The following is a 21,472-nucleotide window of genomic DNA, read 5'->3' on the forward strand; positions in this document are numbered from 1 at the left end:
AAACTAATGGTGCCACTACAAATAATTGTCAGCATCTGAAGATGTCAGAGTATTTACATCATCACTTATTTGACACACAACTGGTGGGTAAAGTATTGGTCTACACTTTTCTATGCAGTACAGTTTTCCGTGTACTCTTATTGTAGTGTCGCGGAATAGTAAAGAGTTGGAAACGTGGAATATTGTCAAAGTTTCGTTGCCTGTGCCGAGAGTCAGAGGCAGTAGGTTAGCCAAGAGGTAAGAGGATTGCACATGTATGGAATGTGTCGTCACGCAGGGGCAATGGCCTGGTTACACACAACAGGCGAGAGGGAATTGCTTAGCACGCGGGTTTGTGTTAGACGGAGACTTTCGTTGAGTGCAAGACAGAGGTATAGCGTCAGCTGTACTGCATTTCACAATTTCGCGTAAGTCTGTCGTAACAACACGTACCTACGTTGCAAGAACGCCTAAGGGGCGAGTACGACAGGGGAATCAGCAGTAAAATTGGAACGAATGCGTTCATTACAAACGAGCATGACGTCAGGACGTCGCTCGTGCTTCCTATAAATACGCCAGCTTTGATAGCAACAAGACACTCGCACTCGCAGTTAGACTTGCAGTTAGATGTGTACTGGGTCGCTGCGTAGCGCACAGCTCGGTGATCGACATGGTAATCTTTATTAAGGAGATGTTGCAGTAAGGGCGGCCCATCCAGCAGCAGGCGTGAGGGGACAGTACCAGCTCTGGTCCTCTCTGCTGCCGCTGTCAATGATCAACACAGGATTAGCAGACATCGCGGCAGACTCGCTCGCCGCCAATGCTGACTACATCAGTGAACCGTCTTCGAGATCGTGCGGGGCCTAGGCCCTGTGCATCCACCGTGACAACTGGGTGAGCCGACGACGCTGGGAGATTGCAGCCCGTTTCGCCCGTCCACCGCGGACGAGCCATCAGGAGGAGCAGGGAAGAAGACGGGGTGGGATAGAGTACACTCCGCAGTACGAGAACGCCTCTCGTGCCGACAGCGTCGGGACTCCAACCCAGAGCCTCCACGCGCAGCAGCTTGCTGTCCGCAGCCGAGCCGGGCGCCGCCAGCCATGCGCGGCCGAAGTAAGGGCATTCCTCCGTTACGTCACAGCACGCGTCGCTGCGTTAGCAAGACTGTGCAGCCCGGATCTGGTGTCATCGCTACGAGTCAGCGAGGACTCGGGGAAGGTCATTGATATGACCAAGCCACATTGTACTCGACAGGAATAAAGTTGTTATGAATTAATAATGTTTCTTTGGCGTTTCTGACGCTTCTACAGCCATTTCCTAGCATCCTGACAACTGAAGAGGTCACCGCTCGGCCATCCAGTCCACCGTAGGCGACCGGGACCACCGGGGCGCCTACATTATGGCTTTTTCATATGTTATCGAACCATCTTCCATTAAATCAGCATCTCAGTCTTCCCGTACCGCTTGGAATCTGCATCCACATTTGCACCCATACTTCGTTAGACACAGTGGAGTTTAAGGCATCGGACATTTCCCATTACAAAACATACTCTTCCCTTTCCATTTCCGTGTATAGCGTGGTAAGAACGTCTGCTTAAATGCTTCCATGCCCGCTGAAATTAGTGTGATCTTTTGTTAGCTTTACTATGAGAACTGTTCGTAGAGGACTGTAGTATATTCCTAGAAGAGAGGAAAATTGGTCCTATCGGAGCACAAATAATACTAAAATGTTTCTGTTTGTTAAAAGATCCTGAGTGAAATGTGGGATACCAGCTGCCTCATTCTGCCTTCCTCAGCACCTTTTACCCTAACATTTTGACAAGCGAATATATTCGCGCCTTTTTTAATATGCAACCCCCTCTCACTCACACAATTTCCCCCTACTGTGACCCGCTGACACCCACTAGTCCATCGCTATACGTCAATCATACCCATCCATTAACAGTTACCCATTCTTAACCACTCATTCGGCCCACCTCATTGTCATTATCTCTATGTGTCTCACTAACTGTCCGTGTCTCCCATCTCACAGCCACAGTTCCCTTCGTTTCGTCCTGCTACTACACTGTCCCGTCACTGTCGCTGTCTCCCTCTTGCTCTCTCTTACTGTTACTCTCTAATTCATTCCTTCCCACTGCTGCTGTCTCTTCTCATTGTCTAACTCTCTCTCTTCTTCGTTGTCATTGTCATAGACTCTGTCTCTCATTATCACTGGTTCTCACCAACTTCCAATATCTCATTCTCTTTATGCCTGTCCCATTGGCACTGTCTCCTTCATTCCTTTTCCAACACTATTCTGTCTCTGTCAACTATGTTCCACTGCCTCTGTTTCCCTTTATTTCTCTCACGCTGCCATTGTCTCCTTCACTCTTTCTATATCACAACACTGTCAATTATTTTTCAGTATTTGTTATTTTTCCGTGTCTTTTCTGAGGCCACTGCCTCCTTCCCTCTCGGCACACAAAAGCGAAAATATGTCCCCAAGATAAAACTTACGGGAAAATTTTTAAACGTGCCGACGAAGATAAAATGAGGCTACTGACACCCCACTTTCCAGTCAGTCTTTTAAACAGGAGCATATCCGCCTTTTTGCTGCTCATATCGGAGCACTTTTCCGCCGATTCCCTCCTCTTCCCTGTTACAGCAGTACATGTCACTCATATTAAAAGAACTTTATGGGTCACTAAAATTTTGATAGTTACTTATGAGACACTGAAATAAACCAAAACTATGTAATTTTACGTCTCCGACCACATTTCATGTGCAAAAATATTTTGCGTGTGATTCAGTCCTACGAGGATGATTCAAAAGTAACAGTAAACTATTTTTTGTGAAGCATTATATCACTTACAGATACAAACAATATGTCATTTTCCAACATAACTACCCTCCTTTTCGATACACTTCTCATACCGTTGCACCAACTTTCCTGTGCCATTTTCGGTTGTGCCATTTTCGGTTGTGTGTTAACCTCACTTTCATATCGTCGTCCTGTGGAATGTCCTTCAGGGTTCAAACAAATGGCAGTCCGAAGGAACGGGCTCAGGGCTGTATGGCGAATGCAGTACGACGAGAAATCAGTCTCCGAATGGCGGCAAGAGTTGCAGCGGTGGTGTGGGGGCACGCGTTGTTGTGAAAGGTAAGACCGCCTATGGACAGAAATCCTCTGCGATGGCTCCGTATTCCTTGCTTTAGCTCATTCTCCAACATGGCGCTGTACCGGGCACTGTTCACTCTTTCAGCCCTTTGCTGATAGTGTTCCAAAATCGCCCACTCATATCTCAGAAGAGGGTGAAAAGGAACTTTCTGACAGATGGCTGAGACTTGAAGACTGGAGAAGATGTGTGTCGCCATTGTGAAGATTGTCTTTTGCTTTCTCGTTCATAGTGATGCACACAGGTTTCGTCTCCTGTGATGAAACGTGTGAGAAAGTCGTGTCCTTCAGCGTTATATCACGCTAGAAATGACGTGGCAGCCTGAACACGCATCATCTTGTTTTAATCAGTGAGCATCCTAGGCAGCCGTCGTGCACACGAGAAATGGTACTTGATGACCTCACTAACATTGGTATGCGCTGATCCCACATTGATAGTTCGCTGGCTAAAGCTTCTACAGAAATACACCTGTCCTCACGAATCACGGCGCCCGCGTGTCCCACTCTCTCGTCAGTAACGGCCGTGCGGGGACGACCAGAGCGTCTTCTATGGAGTTTTCGATGTTTTACGGTCTAGGGCCACAAAAATCGTATAACTGCTCACTGTTCTTCTACGGTGCACACAGCTAGAGATGCGGCCATTTTGTTTCAACTGGCTTTCCTCTTCAACTTGTCATTCCATCTTTTGACATATGCGGTAATTTTCTCAACGCATGCATCTTCACTTCCGCGGGTTTGAAATACCTGACATGTTAACTGCATTTGATACTGGTAGTTTGCTGTTACTTTTTGAATTGCCCTCGAACATCATGTGGTTCCCAGAACCCTTCTGATAATAACGGAGGTATTTTACAGCATGTTTTTCCGTGCTATGTCGCTTGATAAACTAAATTTTCGCGTCACACCGTATTTCACGTGCGTATTTTACATGTAGAAATAGGGTAACTTTGAGCTTCGGTAACTCGGAAACGAATAAGGATATCAAGAAAGTTTAAAGGTTGTTCGAGATCAGGATTTAGCAACACAGAGCAAAAATTATGGCCATTTGCTGATCATAGTCGCCTTGGAATCCGCGGCTCGGTTTTTGGTACCCAAAAACCATGTTTTTCTAGTTTTCTCTGAAACCGTTCATGAAATAAGTGGTTCCCCTTAAGACAAACAGTTAGCCGACATCTAATGGAGAAAGAACCAACCGCTCTGCTCCATTTGCTTGAGCTGAAGGAAGTGTGTAATACTGAATCTCTGACCCTGTGCTGTACGAGAGTTACAGTAAGAGGATCCTTTCGTTGTGTATACAAATGGTCATAGTCCAGGGGCTATACGCAACACTTGACCTTACTTTTCCGTCATCAGTGGAACCTGAGGTACAAGCCCCGTAAAAATACCGTTTTTATGCGTGGCGTTTTGATACATATTACGCAGTGGATGCTGTCCCATGCGTACCGGTATTTCGCTTAACGCTGATCTTGGAGATACGATTGCCGTTTACTTTCAAGTGTCTGCCAGTTCGCATTTTTCAGAATTACCTTCACACTGTACCGTGAGAGAACAAAATGTGAACGGAGCATCCTGACACAAGAAAACTGTGTCTCGGATCAGAAGTTGAACATAGGACCTTTTCCAATTGCGGTCAAGTGCTTTGCTAACTGAGCTACCCGAGCACGGCTCACGACTGGTCCTCAGAGCGTTATTTCCGCCAGTACCTCATTTCCTACCTTCATACACATACATATATACATATTACACATGTTATGGCTATATCAATTTTGCCCAAAACTCGGCCACTTCCAACGCATTTTTTGTTCCCTTATCAAGATAATATTCTGTGCAGGAGGCTGGACACAGGCAGAATTGAAGAATTTGATGAACAGTTTGGTCTTTTCCACAGTCACACTGAACTCACCTTGATCAGTGTAGCCACACCTTGCCAAATTAAACTTTGACATGCCAACTCCAGATCTCAGTCTATTCAGTGACTCCCAAGTCTTCCATTTCTCATCATAGCCAGAAGATATGTTTTATGAAACACTTTTCAGCGAGGTGGAAGGTAGGTCATAGCCCTCCATAGCTTTTTCAGGAGTGTATCTAAGTGCCGTCATGTTGCACGGAAACGCCTACTTGACTTCAGTTGTTGCGGGAGCAGTTTGTGCACTTACAGAGGATGCGATTTCTTCAACTCCACTTTCTTTCCTTCCTCATTGGCAGCTATTTCTGTTCGTACAGCACGTGATGTCATTCCTGCGAGATGGTTGCGCAATTCGACTTGACTGGATTTCAGGCAACAAGTTATGATTCTGAAGAAGTCATTGAGAGATACGTCCAGCCGTTTGCCATGTGTTGAATTATACAAAACAGGACGCGCATACACTGCCACACAATAGCATACTGCCATTGCAGAGGTTCGTATAGTTTCATGTTACTGCCTCATTGTGATCCGGTCAGTTTCCGTAGAAGATTGTTCCTGGAGGAAACTTTTCGCTAGCAGTTTGTGCAGTGATTCGTGGAAGTAAGAGATCTGTCAAATGTCAGTCCTAGATATTTTGGGGTCCCAGAGCACGCACCCGTGCATTTCTCTCTGATGTAAGATGTAGCACGAATGAATTAATGAGCTGTATGCACATCGCCGCATTCTGGACTTACGAAGCATCTTAATGCAATGAAACGACCCCCCCCCCCCTCCAACAGTAAGCTCAGTACGTTACAATGGTTATTACATCAATGTGTCTTTCAGTTATTGATTAAAAAGCGACTTGAATGTGAAAGAGAGATCTAAAAACACAATTTAGTTTCAGTTGTCAATACCCATACATCATATCAAGTGACTCAAATTCTATATTACTGGCACAGAGTACAAATTCCAGGAGAATGCACGACAAACACCAAAAGTATTCCAGTCAACAGGTGTTGGTCGCTTACCGCCCTTGTACATTCAGTCGATTTTCACGTGCGTTAATAGGGCAGTTCCGAAGCGACCGTTCCGCAGTTGAAGGAACCACAATCTGCGTGTTGCGCTATGCTTATGTTCAACGTTTGAGGGTTACCAGCAAAATATATGTAGATAAATACAGAAAGCAACCGGTTATACACCAATGATTCACACGGCCGTACAAAAACCCGAGTTACTGTATAACTTCTGACTTGAGACCTGTAATGTAGATCGAGCCCCGAGCCAGGTAATGCCGTACTCACCTCTCGATGCGAGATCTCCAAGTGATTCATACTGACGGTAGACGTTCCCAGATAGCATAGTGCAGATATACAATGAGCGAGACAGACAGTGTATTTCACCACTGAACCTGACTCAAAGATAAGAAAGTAGTGTAATTTATAACATGCATAACTATATGATTCAAGAGCGGCTGACAGTACTAACCAATTCCTTAATTTGATAAAAAGTGGAATGTTTAGTGCTGCTGGTAGCGGTGTGTACTTAGTGGCTTGATTTTGTTTGTTTTCCAGGAAAGTTGGAGGGTTTCGATTGGGGTCCCAAGGAGAATATTCGTAGGTACGGCTCGGAGAAGCCGCCCGAATACCAGCTGCAGAATATCACTTTGCCAATAGCATCGTTCGTCGGCCGTAGTGACAGATACGTCTCACTTGAGGTAAGAAGGCACTGGAGTGACTCAGTACAGTATGCTTAAATGCCACTATGGTCGCTGTAATTAGTCTCAACTTGTCTTCGTCATCAACACTGTAGTGACATTTAGGGGATGAAATATATTCCTAGATTCTCCACGTAACATTGATTCTTGAAACTTTTTAAGTCAGCGTTAGTGACAATTAACTATCTTCGAACGTTGCAAAAACAGATTCAATGCCTGCAGGGATACCGCAATCACTTTTTACGCAATGTTACTTATAATCCGTCTTGATTGCAAAATATTATTCATATGACCAGTTTAGGTTCTTCTAGAACCATCTTCAGATCTGCAAATTTCAGTTACAGGAGTAACCCGTCCACACTCAGCAAACTTTCACATGCTGCGTCACATTCATTGACGCAGCATGTGAAGGTTGCTGAGTGTGGACGGTTGCTCCTGTAACCGAAATTTGCAGATCTGAAGATGGTTCTAGAAGAACCGAAACCGGTCATATATAAATATCTTGCGATCAAGATGGATTATAAGTAACATATCTTCGAACGGTTGCTGTTGCAAGTTTCCACCATTTACTTGACTTTTTGTATGTCCATCCTTTTGAGTGGAGGTCTTGGGGACTACGACCGTTCACTATTGTAAGAAAATGAAACTCCTTCAGTCATCCTTATGATTTTATATAATGGTAGCTACCAGTTTTGGCTCTACAGTGCGCCATTTCCAGGCCTTAGTTGATGCTGAAGGAGTTACCACGATCCATATATACGCTGCATCAGTGGCCAACATAACTGGTTTACGCAAACCAGTTATGTTGACCGCTGATGCAGCGTATATATGAATCGTGATAACCCCTTCAGCATCAATTGATGCCTTAAGGCGGCGTACTGAAACACCGAAACTGTCAGCTACACAAGAAATAAGACCATAAGGACGGCTGTATCCGTTTCACTTACAGTTTCTGCGACGTTCTCCTGAGGGTGAGACAAGCCTGTGATCTTATTTACTGACCTTCTTGGTATGTGCCCATTGCCCCGCAACATTACGTATTGGCTGCCTGCTGAGTAATCTCTCCCTAACAAGCGGTCCATAGGAGCAGACCAATTACGAATTTGCCTGATGGTTCTCGTGCTTTGGATAATCGGCCTCCGCACAGCTGTTTCTAAAAATGGAGAGCTCGATATTGTTTTAGGCTCGAGCCACGCACGTCTGCATTCATGGCCAGTAGCCAACCAGCTGCAAATAATAACCGGAAGCTGTGATCCTGCAGTCAAATAGCCTATGCACTGGCTAAAAATTTGTTGTAATAAAACACACAAAAATATAAACTGAAGGTAAATGAATAATTTAATAAAAAGGGTTCTATTCTAACGCCTGGAATTGATGTAGATGACAGAGAAGTATACTGAATAATATTTAACCAGAAAAGTATGTATCAATTAAAGGGAAAGTAGTCCTACGATATCCAATTAAAATACAGACAGAAAATAAACTTATCAAAAGCAATAAAGTTACGTTGAGACCGTTACGAGAATGGTAGCAGAACCCAAAAGCTCAACAGTCATCCAAGACGCACTAAACTAAGTCCAATTCGTTATCATAATACGCGATATACTGGCCGGCTCAAAATACTTCAGAGTTCATCACGATGACTTACAAATTAATACAGATGAGGTAATGAGTAGAAACTCATACTCTGTCTATTCTCAATTACATAACGCAGTCGGGAAATTAGAGTACTGTCTAGTATCAATCACCCACACAACTGCGTATCTCACATTACCTTAGGCAGCTCTGCCTTCTTCAGAAAGCCGACATAAACTGTCGCAAAAGCTAGAGAATTTCCGGAACCGCACGACTGCTACGGTCGCAGGTTCGAATCCTTCCTCGGGTATGGATGTGTGTGATGTCCTTAGGTTAGATAGGTTTAAGCAGTTCTAAGTTCTAGTGGACTGATGACCTCAGATGTTAAGTCCCATAGTGCTCATTTGAGCTAGAAAGTTGTAGCGACCGTTCACCACCGAGGATCATGCACGTCACCACAGGCAGGTCTGCCTTCTTCCGAAACGAACATCAAAGTGTCTAGAATCGTTACCTTGACTGCATCACTCGAAAAGTGACCTTTTCCACTTAACTTTAGCAGTGTTCCGCTCCACTGACTGCTTTTCCATTGGCTGAAGGCCATTACAACCAAAAATACATCGTTCTTAAGTTCTATAGACATGGTTAGACTCAACTTGACCACTTGCCGGGCTAAATTGATATACTGCAACAATATTTAAATAAGAGAAAAGTTATAAACATTCGGTCACAAAATGGTTCAATTGGCTCTGAGCACTATGGGACTTAACATCTGAGGTCATCAGTCCCCTAGAACTTAGAACTACTTAAACCTAACTAACCTAAGGACATCACACACATCCATGCCCGAGGCAGGATTCGAACCTGTGACCGTAGCGGTCGCGCGGTTCCAGACTGTAACGCCTAGAACCGCTCGGCCACCCGGCCGGCCATTCGGTGACACTGAGATAAGTTACAATAAATATGAATAATAGTTTCTTCTAAATAAATAAACCAGTATTCTTGCACCTATGCACTCACATCCAGTGATAACATGGACCAAAGACCTTACTGTTTGGTCCCCTCCCCCAAATAAACAAACCAATAACCCAATCAATGATAGCAAATTATTGTTAAATATTATTTAAAGAGTTATTTATGTCTGTTTGATATTAGCATTTTTAGTACTCTTTACAATAGTGGTTTCCAGCTAACACAAGCAACAGACCACTTACCATGATTTTGTATTTGCAGTCATTGTAATCAATAGTTACATTAATATCTAGCAAAAATAGTAAAATAGTACTTAAGTATTCGCATAATGAAAAAATTATGAAAGACACTGTAAATCAATAAATAAAATTGATACAGGTATGTAGCTTTCAAGGATGATAGTTTTACTGCTATGCTATCATCTGAGATATCCTCTTGGTGAAATCGCATGAAGCGTTTAAAAGTAGTTAATCCAAAGGTTCATTGTGAAAATATTTAACGCTGCAAGATATTAGATTCTGTAATTTTAAAGGTGTTGAAAATATTGCTGTGTCACTGGATGTACCTGATTTTTCTGAGATCGCAGATGTATTCAGAATTTCTTTATTATTTGACTGCGATTTATTTTGAATTTCTGAACACTGTAAGAAGCCATGATTCAGCTTGTCTGACGCTCCGGCATTGCTGATGCCTCATCTCTTCTGAGAGTGCGACTGCTGTCCAAATTCTCCACACCGGGATTGACCCACATCCGGCCCTTCACTGACGCCTTTGCCCCTGGGCTCGCCTGGAGTGGTCATTGAGGATTACCTCTCCGCAGCGCTTTGGCTCGGTTGGTCACGCCACACCTTTAGCCCTGAGTGTTCAGCCATATAGGCAAATTTCCCTTACTTCATATTAATTCTAGGCGACCAAATAGCTCGCCTCCATACGAATAACGTTTCAACCCCCATTACGTCCTTTTCGGTCAGTCACCCACAGACTTCACTTACATTCTAGGATGATTCTGGTACGTGAAACGTAGTCTGCAATTTGTTTTAAGTACATCTGAACCTATGTAATCATTGCGCTTCTTATGCAAACATGTATTTTCCATCAGTCCTTCGACTGAGGTGACATTTTTAGTTCAGAGTTGCACTTGGACCCAACGTCCTTCATTATTTATTGAATACACTCCTGGAAATGGAAAAAAGAACACATTGACACCGGTGTGTCAGACCCACCATACTTGCTCCGGACACTGCGAGAGGGCTGTACAAGCAATGATCACACGCACGGCACAGCGGACACACCAGGAACCGCGGTGTTGGCCGTCGAATGGCGCTAGCTGCGCAGCATTTGTGCACCGCCGCCGTCAGTGTCAGCCAGTTTGCCGTGGCATACGGAGCTCCATCGCAGTCTTCAACACTGGTAGCATGCCGCGACAGCGTGGACGTGAACCGTATGTGCAGTTGACCGACTTTGAGCGAGGGCGTATAGTGGGCATGCGGGAGGCCGGGTGGACGTACCGCCGAATTGCTCAACACGTGGGGCGTGAGGTCTCCACAGTACATCGATGTTGTCGCCAGTGGTCGGCGGAAGGTGCACGTGCCCGTCGATCTGGGACCGGACCCCAGCGACGCACGGATGCACGCCAAGACCGTAGGATCCTATGCAGTGCCGTAGGGGACCGCACCGCCACTTCCCAGCAAATTAGGGACACTGTTGCTCCTGGGGTATCGGCGAGGACCATTCGCAACCGTCTCCATGAAGCTGGGCTACGGTCCCGCACACCGTTAGGCCGTCTTCCGCTCACGCCCCAACATCGTGCAGCCCGCCTCCAGTGGTGTCGCGACAGGCGTGAATGGAGGGACGAATGAAGACGTGTCGTCTTCAGCGATGAGAGTCGCTTCTGCCTTGGTGCCAATGATGGTCGTATGCGTGTTTGGCGCCGTGCAGGTGAGCGCCACAATCAGGACTGCATACGACCGAGGCACACAGGGCCAACACCCGGCATCATGGTGTGGGGAGCGATCTCCTACACTGGCCGTACACCACCGGTGATCGTCGACGGGACACTGAATAGTGCACGGTACATCCAAACCGTCATCGAACCCATCGTTCTACCATTCCTAGACCGGCAAGGGAACTTGCTGTTCCAACAGGACAATGCACGTCCGCATGTATCCCGTGCCACCCAACGTACTCTAGAAGGTGTAAGTCAACTACCCTGGCCAGCAAGATCTCCGGATCTGTCCCCCATTGAGCATGTTTGGGACTGGATGAAGCGTCGTCTCACGCGGTCTGCACGTCCAGCACGAACGCTGGTCCAACTGAGGCGCCAGGTGGAAATGGCATGGCAAGCCGTTCCACAGGACTACATCCTGCATCTCTACGATCGTCTCCATGGGAGAATAGCAGCCTGCATTGCTGGGAAAGGTGGATATACACTGTACTGGTGCCGACATTGTGCATGCTCTGTTGCCTGTGTCTATGTGCCTGTGGTTCTGTCAGTGTGATCATGTGATGTATCTGACCCCAGGAATGTGTCAATAAAGTTTCCCCTTCCTGGGACAATGAATTCACGGTGTTCTTATTTCAATTTCCAGGAGTGTATATTCAAATCTCTGTCTTCCCATGCCGTTCTTACGCTCTGCTGGTCCCTCGTGTACTATGACGTCTTAACAGATGTCCTACTATGCTGTTCCTTCTTCTTGGCAGAGTTTTCTACATATTTCTTTCCTCACCACGTCTTTAGAAAAGCGTCTTATTTCATACCTTGCCTTTCCATCTAATTTTCAGTATTCTTTCACTGCACCACGTCTCAAATGCTTCGATTCTTTTCTTTTTCGGTCTCCCCACAGCCAAAGATTAACTCGCCAGAGCCCATGATTCACTTCCATACTACCCTATTAAAGTGTCTTTTCTTTAAAATCTTGCTTCCAATATCAAACGCAACGCTAGAACTGCCTCTCTGGTGATTTTACCTTTTCTAAAGGCAAACTGATCGTTACCTAAGAAGACCTCAGTTTTCTATTCCATTCTTCTGTAATGTTGTCAATTACAATGCATGAGCCGTTAAGCTGACTGTGCGACAGTTCTCGTATTTATCTGCCCTTGCTGCAGGGTGACAGTTATTGAACTATATGAAATAAAATCGTCGTAAATTCTGAACGGTTTGCGTTGGGACGTTCAAACTGCACGGTTGGCCGCGGGGCATGGTGGGAATTAGTATGTGCTTGCATGGTTTGATTTAGCGACGAAGCCGTCTTTCATTTGGATGGGTTCGTTAATAAGCGAAATTGGCGCATATGGGGGACTGAGACCCAACATTTCGCGATCAGGATGTCTCTTCATCCTCAACAGATGACTCTGTGATGTGCAATGTCCAGTCACGAAATAATTGGTGCGATATGCCACGGTGACTACCGGCCGGCCGCGGTGGTCTCGCGGTTCTAGGCGCGCAGTCCGGAACCGTGCGACTGCTACGGTCGCAGGTTCGAATCCTGCCTCGGGCATGGATGTGTGTGATGTCCTTAGGTTAGTTAGGTTTAAGTAGTTCTAGGGGACTAATGACCACAGCAGTTGAGTCCCATAGTGCTCAGAGCCATTCACGGTGACTACCGAACGGTGCATACAGGTTTCTGAAGATTATTTCATCCACATTATCCGAAGTGACACTGATTTTGACAATATATAGCTCATGCAAGAAGGAGCTAGACCCCATCGAAGCAGGAGAGTGTTTGATGTCCTGGAGGAGCACTTTGGGGTGCACATTTCGTCTTGGGGGTGCCGAGAAGCATCTGGCATTGGCCTCGATTGGCCGCCATATTCTCCGGATCTGAACACATGCGACTCCTTTTGTGGGACTATATTACAGACAACGTGTACAGAAATAACAACAAAACCATTTCTGAGCTGAAAACAGCAATTCAGAAGGTCTTCGACAGCATCGATGTTAAGACACTTCAGCGGGTCAAGCAGAATTTCGTTATTCGTCCGCGCCATATCATCGCCAATGATGGCAGGCATATCGAATATGTCATAACCTGAATCCGAATATCTGCAGTGACGTTTACATCTTGAATAAAGTATGTGCACGAGGTAGTTTGTAACTAATTTACGTTTCTTTTCATATAGTTCAATAATTTCAGCCTGTATCTTCGGAATTGGGTGGATTACATTTTTCCCGAAGTCTGATTACATATATCTAGTGATATAGATTCTACAAACCAATCTGAATTGTCGTTTGGTTGGTTTTTCCCTAAATATTTTACAAATTCCGAAAGATTGTCATCTATGTCCTCCGCTTTATGTGATCGTAAGTCTTCAGGAGCACTGCAAAAACCCTGAATGTAATAGTGCAGCCCCAATTTATACACATCGACTTCGGTTTGATATTCTGTCACGTCAGCGGACAGTGTTCCGCCTCCTCCCCTCTTCCTCCTCTCCTCCTCGCGGAGACCTTCAGTGTTCTATACCCAGCTGTCTGCTATCTCATCTACGTTTAACAGTAGAATTCCCATTGCTCGTTTAGTGTTGCCACCCTTGCTTTTAATTTCAACAAATGTGATGGATGGATGGGGGTGTTTGTATGTGCGCACGACAGCGAGGTCCTTAGCACCTGCGCGAAAACAGACTGAGACGAGTGTCAGCAAAATATACAAAACAGAAAGATAGAACAGCACGTAAAACACAGGTAACAAAAGCTGGAAAACTATTTGCGTACCAGCACAGAAGCACGGAACGAAGTATTGCGCCAGTAGCAAAATATTAACGACACAGGAAAAAAGTGGCATAAGGAGCTGTAACAATATAGCAGATGGATGTGGCTGGCTGACCGCAAGACTTTTGTGTATGTTGAATCAGTTCTCCCAACGACCATTTCTTTTTCTGTTTCTTTATAATTTTCCTGTAGCCATTTCATTTTGCCTTCCCTGCACTTCCTATTTGTTACATTCCTAAGTAACATCTATTGTTGTATACTTGTCTCTAACTGAACATTTTTGTTTATCTTTCTTTCGACCATAAACTGAAGAGCTTCTACCGATATCCAAGCCTTTTCCGCAGTTATCTTCCCTGTACCTGTGTTTATCTGTTTTGAACAAACGTACGATTACGGTTTTGTATAGATTTTTCCCTATGATTATTGTCACGCTGTAATAGGTATATATATAAAAACGTGCGCGTATTCGAATACAGCATCGCGTCAAAATTTCAAAGCAGTTGATGAAGAATTTTCGGAGATTTGAAGATTTGAAACATACGAACAATTACATTTTCATTAAAATACGAGGGGGGACCCAAAAGTAACGGGAATTAGACTGCGGTGGGAAGGGAGAGTGGGGGAATCTATTGTTAGACCAGGTGCCCGTTACGGTCAAACCACCTGAGTCAGTGCGCGAAGTTGTGTCGCTGTGAGTGCATCGGTTCGCCCGTGAGAGTTTTTTTTGTAGAACAACTTTTTCCATTTCGGCGAAAATGTGATGGTAGATTGTCGAGAGCAACTTGCGGCAGTGAAATTTTGTTTCCTGTTCGGGAAATCGGCCGCGGAAACTACTGTAAGGCTTAAGATTGCTTATGGGGATGCTACCCTAAGTAAAACCAGAGTCTACGAGTGGTTTTCACGTTTTAAAAATGGAGAAATGTCAGTTGAAGACCAACACCATTCAGGACCCTCATTCGTCAAGACCGTCGCCCAACCATTGATCAACTCTATGAGATGTCTGGAATATCATGGAGTTCAATTGGGAGGAATTTATCCGAAGATTTGCACATGAGAAGGGCTGTACCCAAATTTGTCCCTCGCCTTCTCACAGACAAGCAAACGAGGAGTCGACTTCAGGCATGTTTTGAGCTTCAGAATCAGCTCAAAGAGGACCCTGAATATTTTTCCAAGGTGATTACTGGTGATGCGACCCCGAGACAAAGCAGCAATGAAGCCAGGGGAACACAAGTGGCTCTCCTCGTCCCAGAAAAGCTCGCCAAATGAAGTGAAACAGCAAGATAATCCTCATATGTTTCTTCACTTACAGAGGTTTTGTGCACGCAGAGGTGTTGTTCCCCCAGGTCAAAGTGTCATCCAGGAGTTTTACTTGAAGGTTTTGAAAAGATTGAGAGAGAGTATTAGGAAGAAAAAGGCAGATCATTGTCGCACAGGCGACTGGTTCTTCCATCATGACAATGCGCCGGCCGTCACCGCCGTCTCCGTAAAGCAGTTTTTGACTAAAAACAGCGTGACACCGATTGTCCACCTCCCACTCTCCCCTATTCACCGGATCTAGCCCCCTGTGATTTCTTTTTGTTCCCCAGACTCAAAAGGGACATGAAAGGAAAGCGTTTTGCCACTGTGGAGGAGGTAAAACAAAAGTCGCTGGAAGCCATAAAGAACATCCCTATAAGTGAATTTAAAAACTGTTTTGAACAATGGAAGGATATCGAACAGTCCACGGGTGTACTGCCGGTCCACAGTGTCAAACGGGCACAATATTTCGGCGATCAGACATGTCGTCATCGTCGAAATATTGTGCCCGTTGGACACTATGGACCGGCAGTACACCCGTGGACTGTTCGAGCAAGAAATACGACGGGAGAAACTGTAGAATCACAATTGAAGGATCGTTTGAAGACGTGCGTTGTGGTCAATGGAGAATACTTTGAAGGTGATCAAAATTTGGTGTAGAAATAATAAGAAATAAAGACGTTATGACGAATTTCCCCTTTTGGTTCCCCTCTCGTAGCTGTAAATGCTTGTACAAAACCATAATTTTCTTGAAGTTCCTAATCGATACCTTTGAAATTTTGACACAACATTGCATTCGAATACACGCGTGTTCTTATGTACCTACTGAATTGCCATCAGTAGCGAAAATGTCGTGTTCTTTGTTCAGTATCTTAAATCTCCAAAATTCTTCACTGATTGCTTTGAAATTTTGTATCAACGCTGTATTCGAATTCACGCGCGCTTTTTGTGTACCTGCTGGAGCGTCAGTTATCATACACGTAATATATATATTTGTACACCATGTGACGTAATCGAATGCAGCACTGTGTCAAAATTTCAAAGCAATCGGTGAAGAACTCTGAGAGATTTATGATTATGGACAAACGAACATTTACATTTTTATTAGTACGGATTTATGCAATGCCTGGTTGCAACAAGAGAGAAAGAATGGTCTGATTATTAGTCAAAGGCTCTACCCCCGGAATACGCAACATCGTCTGTGAATTAAATAAATTCGTGGAAGAAGATTCTGGGCTGTCGTGACGTCCGTCTGCCTTTAGGTTTGGCCGGCAATACAGGGTGAGCACAAAGTCTTGCCCTGATTATAACAATTTATTACAAAATAACCGTTCGCCCCCGGTAGCAGAATGGTCAACGTGACGGATTATCAATCCTCTGGCCCCGGCTTCGATTCTCGACTGCGTCGGAGAATTTTCTCCACCCAGGGACTGGGTGTTGTGCTGTCCTCATCATCATCCTATCATCTTCATCGACTGCAGGTCGCCGAAGTGGCGTCAAATTGAAAGACCGGCACCCGGCCAACGGTCTGCCTGACGGGGGGCCCTAGCCATACGATTAAATAAGTAAACAGAAAAACCGTTTGACATAATAATTTACATTTGATGCCGTTACATAGGTTAGTTTTACTAGCTTTTTTTAAGACCACTTACGTTAGTGAACCTCAACGAGAGCTCCCTTGGTAGCTCGGAGACTGTCGAGGCGGTATTCCAGTTCCCGCCAGGTGTTTCGTAACATGTGTTCTGTGACAGTACCCACAGCAGCTTGTATCCTAGCCTTCAGTTCATCGACTTCAGCAACTGGTACGACGAAGACTCTATCCTTGATATAGCCCCAGAAAAAAAAGTCAAGGGGCGTAATGGCGGGATCGGTGGATTGGAAGGAACGGCCAAACACCCTGGCCACCCCGCTCTCCAGACATTACACCTCTGACTTTTTTTTCTGGGGCTGTATCAAGGACAGAGTCTTCGTCACACCTGTTGCTGACGTCGACGAACTGCAGGTTAGGATACAAGCTGCTGCGGGTACTGTTGAATGTCTACCCCTTGTTTGTTAAGCTGATTAATTTTCATGTAAGGAGTACACACATGAAATCTATTCACTACCTCTTGCATCTCGTCGTACCGGAAACATAGACAACACTTCGTCGCCAGTTACATCTACTAATGATTAAAATGTTTAAAAATGAATGTTACTGAATGGTGGCCATTTAACACCATTTAGTTATTGTCACACCTAGCCGGCCGAAGTGGCCGTGCGGTTAAAGGCGCTGCAGTCTGGAACCGCAAGACCGCTACGGTCGCAGGTTCGAATCCTGCCTCCGGCATGGATGTTTGTGATGTCCTTAGGTTAGTTAGGTTTAACTAGTTCTAAGTTCTAGGGGACTAATGACCTCAGCAGTTGAGTCCCATAGTGCTCAGAGCCATTTTTTTTGTCACACCTATTTAACGCACGGAGTAGGGAAGGATATCACCTTTCACTCTTTCACACATTACTTGGGTTACTACACATGCAGTACCATGCGGATAAGTTCATGTTGAAACCGCGTATTATGCAACCGCAATGCAAACCAGCCCAGGCTTCATGACTCCACATTATTCATGCTATGATTAACGAAAGGCAAATCCAGTGACTACCGTTATGAATGCCAGCAACACGTGGCCAAGTTCGACAACAAAGAAACGAATAAAATAAACCGTTGAATCATGAAAAATTTATATTGCTTGTATCCAGAACTAAACTATGCAACAAATGAAACGTTAATGAACCCATGCGCTATTGACCTAAGAACAAGAACCGATGGTTCATGCCCTCAATCACCTCGCGGCCAAATCCGCTAGTTGAAACACATTAATCTGAAAAATTTCTACAAATAAAATATCGCTGAACGTTTCCCGGTATTAATTCACACCCGAACATGTTTCATAATCAATGTTACCCCAAAAAACCTACATTATGAATAATTTTTCTCACCATCCATGACGAGCGCCGCATCCCTGCGTCCGTCTCGTTCAATCGGCGGCCCCAAAGTGTCCTAACATGGCGCGTTCCAGGACCAACCGCCAACCGTTCAAAAAAACTGGTGGTGGGGGAAGGACCTCAGTGAGAACCAACCTCACAAACTCTGCCCTGCTCATCCTCACTATCTTTGGAATCACGAACACTCTGCCGAATCTGCTCACGTTGTTATGTTGGTGCTAAACTACCCTACTGCTACCATCTTTGACTAACCCAGATTATTATATATTCCATGCATAATTACGTTTATCCATCCATATACATAATGGGATCAAAGGATGAGAGAGGAGGTGTGACACCAACAGAAGAAAAAATATACACGGAAGCATTCTTGAATCCAGAGGTTAATTAGCTAGACGAAACATTGAAAGAACGCTCTCGGCGTAAAATGAATAATTACACATGTAGAAATTAATCAGTTAGTTAAATGAAGTGTATACCTGTGACGTTTCACGGCCACAGAACACATTTTACGAAACACCTAGCGGGAACTAGAATACCGCCTCGACATTCTCTGAGCTACCAAGGGAACACACGCTGAGGTGTGCTAACGTAGGTGGTCTTAAAAAAACTAGTAACACTAACCTATGTAACGGCATCAAATGTAACTTATTATGTCAAACGGTTATTCTGTTACAAATTTTTATAATCAGGGCAAGACTTTGTGCTCACCCAGTATTTCTAAACGCCATCAACCATGCCCTCTTTACATGTACGAAGGAAGTTTGCTTACGATTCCCACAGACAGGTTTAACACTGCCATGCAGGTCTGAGACGACCTGCTACTAACACGCCTCTGTTGTCAACAGGACGCGCAACTGCTGAGCCGTAAGAGTTCGCTCAACCTCGGCGTCTTCGTCATGCCGCCGGAAGACTGGGACCACTTCGACTACGTCGCGAACACGCAGGCGCCGCGACTCATCTACGACCGCATACTGGGCATGATGGCCGGCTTGTGACCGGCTGCACCAGCGAACGGCAAACGTCTACTAAGTGTTCCGCTGTTGACTCACAAAGGGAGGTCACGACGTTCGAATCACGGATTGACTTCAAACTTTGAGTACATTTGGTTGTCCATTTAAGGAATGTAATGTGGAAGTAGTGAAACATCCCCTTAGAAAAATTTATGAATGACTGTACTGATAAACCACTTACGTTATTTGATTTTCAAATAGCTGAGCAAAACCAAACGTACTCAGACATTTCTCTCTTTACTTATTCTGATCATCTCTAAACTGACACATAATATTTTCAGCGCAACGCAATCTGACTTTTAATAATCCCTACAAAAGAATGGCCCTGACTAACAATAACCTATACTTTTCATGAATCACTTACCTCACAAAAATCTTCATTACTCGAACTACTGCAATACAGCGAACGCCAATACTGCCAGCTAAATAAAAGATTCTAACTACTGAAGTCACTAACTACTAATAGGCATAGTTAGCAAATGAAAGATTTTGATAAAAAGCAAACAATGTAATTACCTTAATAGTGTTCAAAAGTCATAATATATATATTAGTTCGTGACATCCAGTCTTACAAATTTACTGTCTCTGATGGACACACGTCCAGATCATCCGCTCTCAAAAGTCCGCCATCTCTCTCCCCATATCCACCACTGCTGGCGGCTCACCAACTGTGCAACGCTACGCGCTGTTCACATCTAACTGCCCACTACAATAGAGAATTTTTCAACAATGCAAACCAGACACACTGCACACAGCACAGTCAGTGATTTTCATACAGAGCGCTACGTGGCGTTACCAGTATAAAAACCTAAACAGCCTACTTACAGTAGTAAGACGTACTACTTAGGCAATTTCGAGAAAATCGAAAGAGAAGTTTTACAAGTAGAATATGTACCGGTGCGTTACGACTCAGCACGAGCTGGCGGCTTTTAGTGTTCACGCTCTCTAACCCGTTGGTCGGTGGATCGAGTCCTACTTAGGTTTTTTTCAAATGCATATTTGTTTTCAATACTGATCACATTATTTCACATATACGACATCTGAAAGGTATAAGAATGAAACAAGCACGTGCATTTGCACGAAATCTGTGGAGCTCGTAGATACCACATGCCGTGTTATTCAGACAGTCCCACTATTTCAGTTTTTGTCTCCATCGGAATGTATCCAGATTGTGGCCTTCTTTTCGGTTGGCTCATTATGCTCCTCATCAGAAAGATCTTCGGCTTCTCGGAATAGGCCTTCATCTACTTCCTGGAATGAATGAGGTCCTCGTCAGTAATAACTATCTCTCGTCCTGATATTTCGACGACAGACGTATAAGGTTTTTCTGGAATCACCACTGCGTCTGAAGAAATCGTTGCTGATGATTCTCTATCAATGAGGTCCGCTTCTTCAAGAAGAATATCGCAGTACACGAACGCATATTTTAACCGACTTTTGTCAACTGCATTAGACTGTGCATTCAATCATCATGACATTCATAATCCGCAGTAGTCGAATAACAGGGATTCACATCCATTTTTGCAATACAAACGGAAATTTTTTGATTTAAAACATCGCACCTGTGTTATGCGTTCTTGCTACAGTAGAAATGTCTCACTGATACACAAGTTAAAAAATGGGGCCGGCCTCCGTATCTGCAGGTTGAAGCATCCAGGTGCAAAGCAGTTTATGATATCTTACCTGGCTGCATGTATAAGGGATTTCGCAAATCACGATAGGTACACAGTTTCAGAAAAACTTGATACGTTTGGTCGTTTACTTGCCGATTATTGTAAATTTGACCAAAGGGAATCAGTGGTTGAGAAGAGAGTGAAACAGGGCTGTAGCCTTTTGCTATGTTATTCGATTTGAACATTGGGCAAGGAGTAATGGAAACCAAAGAAAAATTTGGATTAAGAATTTAAGTTCAAGGAGAAGTAATAAAAACTTTGACGTCTCCCAACGACATTGTAACTTTGCCAGAGACAGCAAAGGACTTGGAAGACCTGTTGAACGGATTGGACAGTGTCTTGAAAGGAGCAAGTAGGATGAACATCAACAAAAGCAAAATAAGGATAATGGAATGTAGTCGAATTAAGTCAGGCATTGCTGAGGGAAGTACATTAGGAAATACTTAATTTATTAGATATGTTTTGGTATTTGGGTAGCAAAGCAGCTGATAATGGCTGAAGAAGAGAGGGTATAAAATGTAGAATGG

The 21,472-nt window shown here is 44.5% G+C and overlaps 1 protein-coding gene across 1 annotated transcript in view; it reads left to right on the forward strand.

Annotated features, from left to right (window-relative positions):
- The window catches only part of LOC126195542 (lipase member M-like), a 159,683-nt gene extending 140,370 nt beyond the window's left edge, over positions 1 to 19,313 (forward strand). The window contains exons 6-7 of the mRNA XM_049934166.1: positions 6,593 to 6,735; positions 19,108 to 19,313. Of these exons, the coding sequence (XP_049790123.1) occupies positions 6,593 to 6,735; positions 19,108 to 19,257 (293 nt within the window). The 3' untranslated portion in view covers positions 19,258 to 19,313. The remainder of the gene's footprint in view (positions 1 to 6,592; positions 6,736 to 19,107) is intronic.
- The last annotated feature ends 2,159 nt before the right edge of the window (positions 19,314 to 21,472 follow it).

This window comes from Schistocerca nitens, chromosome 7, assembly GCF_023898315.1.
Source record: "Schistocerca nitens isolate TAMUIC-IGC-003100 chromosome 7, iqSchNite1.1, whole genome shotgun sequence".
NCBI lineage: Eukaryota > Metazoa > Arthropoda > Insecta > Orthoptera > Acrididae > Schistocerca > Schistocerca nitens.